This window comes from Trichinella spiralis, assembly GCF_000181795.1.
Source record: "Trichinella spiralis strain ISS 195 chromosome Unknown Scfld4440, whole genome shotgun sequence".
NCBI classification, from domain to species: Eukaryota; Metazoa; Nematoda; class Enoplea; order Trichinellida; family Trichinellidae; genus Trichinella; species Trichinella spiralis.
In genome coordinates this window covers 1-1,623 of record NW_003531379.1, presented here as the reverse complement: position 1 = coordinate 1,623, position 1,623 = coordinate 1, and the positions used below count along the sequence as shown (strand labels likewise).

At 34.7% G+C, this 1,623-nt stretch overlaps 1 protein-coding gene across 1 annotated transcript; it reads left to right on the top strand.

Moving 5' to 3' along the window:
• The first annotated feature begins 765 nt into the window (after nucleotides 1–765).
• Nucleotides 766–1,154, top strand: Tsp_14091 (conserved hypothetical protein). The gene is made up of 2 exons (XM_003367334.1): nucleotides 766–856; nucleotides 919–1,154. Exons 1-2 carry the CDS (start codon nucleotides 766–768, stop codon nucleotides 1,152–1,154), a joined length of 327 nt encoding a protein of 108 aa, XP_003367382.1.
• Nucleotides 1,155–1,623: the final 469 nt, after the last annotated feature.

The following is a 1,623-nucleotide window of genomic DNA, read 5'->3' as shown; positions in this document are numbered from 1 at the left end:
CAATTCCGGCTGGAATTGGTCAGGGTTGGGTTTTTTTTTCAACTTTTCAAAATTTCAATTTGTGATATTTGAATATTTTTTGCAAAATATTTTTTTTTGGGGGGGGGGGTAACAAAAAAGAAGAAGAAGAAGAGAAAATCAATATATTCTTCATTCATTAAATTTCTATTCTGGATAACACATGTTGTTGTCAACTGTTTTTTTTGAATTCCAATGAAACAACAACAACAACAACAAAGATGTGCATACTGTGGATATTGCAAAAGTTGCTATCATAATGAAAAAAGTTTCTGTTTCGTAAAAATCAAAATTTCCAACTTTTCTTGTAATTTTTTCTTTTTCTACTTGTTCAAAATATCACTTCTGAAATATAATTTTTTTTTGTTTTCGCTTTTTTGCATACTCTTTCGATTGATTATCATTATGCAAATTTTTGAAACAATTATCCACGACTGAATATGGTGGAAGAAGGATGAAGTGGTAAAATATGGGAAATTTGCCCTTGATTATACTTTTGTTTTGAAAAACAAAAAACAAAAACACAGTAAGACATTTCGTTCGAATAGAAAAATGATATCACATATCAAGTGGATCACGAGCGACAACAGCGCCACTGTCCGTGTCGCGTCTCTGTCCTTGGGTCAGTGTGGCTGACGATGGAAATTTTTTTTCCAATTGTTTGTTTGCGTTGATTATTTTTATAATTTCCATTTAAATTATTCTCTTGTTACGACAATAATTGAACCAGTTGATTTTCTTTATAAAATGATCGTATCAATTTTCGGTTGGAAAAAGAAATCATCATCGTTGTCGTCGATGACCCTCAGAGGTCATCTGGTCAGTGGAGCTTGTCCAAGTGAGGCTTTTTTCCCTCCCCCCAATTCTTTTCGTGTCTGTCTGTAGTGTTGTTTTGTCTAGCCCACTGTCCGTCTGTTTTCCATCCCATTGACCAGCAGTTGACAACAACGGTCCGTGTTCTCCATTGGAACCGGACACCAGAGGTCGCTGCGGTCGTCGGACAGCAGCCGACCGTGGCACGCATTTCATTCGCGTACAGAGAGAGCAACAGGGCTGAACTGAAAGGTACAGTCGCCGTTGTACACTCGTCGTTGTCGTCGTCGTCTCGACTACCACCACCACAACGCTTTCTCTGATCACTTGTTGAATCATTTTCGAAATCGATTTTTATTCAAATTTATTTTATTTTTTTTGTAGAATTTGAATTTTATATTTTGTTCGGCAATTCAAATTTCTACTCGCCTTGACCAAAAGGCAAAATGTTGGCCATACGGTGGCAACTGTTTTTTGTTTGTTGCTTTTTATCGTCGTCAATTCAAACTTCAGTCGCAACCGCATCTATCGGTAAGCATTTATTTAATTTATTTATTGTTTTTAATGCAATTTATTTAATTTAAAATAAAATTATTTAAATTATTATTAGTTTTTTTTTTCAAAAATTTGTCTGTCGTTTTGAATTTGATTATAGTCGGCATGGGTGGGGATGAAATAAAAGAACTCTTTTTTAATCTTTTCATATTTTAATGTTAAAATTCGTCGCTCGGTCATATTACTTTTTTGCTTTTCAAGGAAAGCATTGTTCCTCATTTCTACCATATCCCGTCT

What these genes read in the sequence shown, in the direction of transcription:
- Tsp_14091 (XM_003367334.1), top strand. Translation starts at nt 766, where the DNA reads ATGATCGTATCAATTTTCGGTTGGAAAAAGAAATCATCATCGTTGTCG. An exon ending in GGTCAGTGGAGCTTGTCCAA is followed by an intron (nt 857 to 918) that starts GTGAGGCTTTTT and finishes TGTTTTGTCTAG; the next exon opens with CCCACTGTCCGTCTGTTTTC.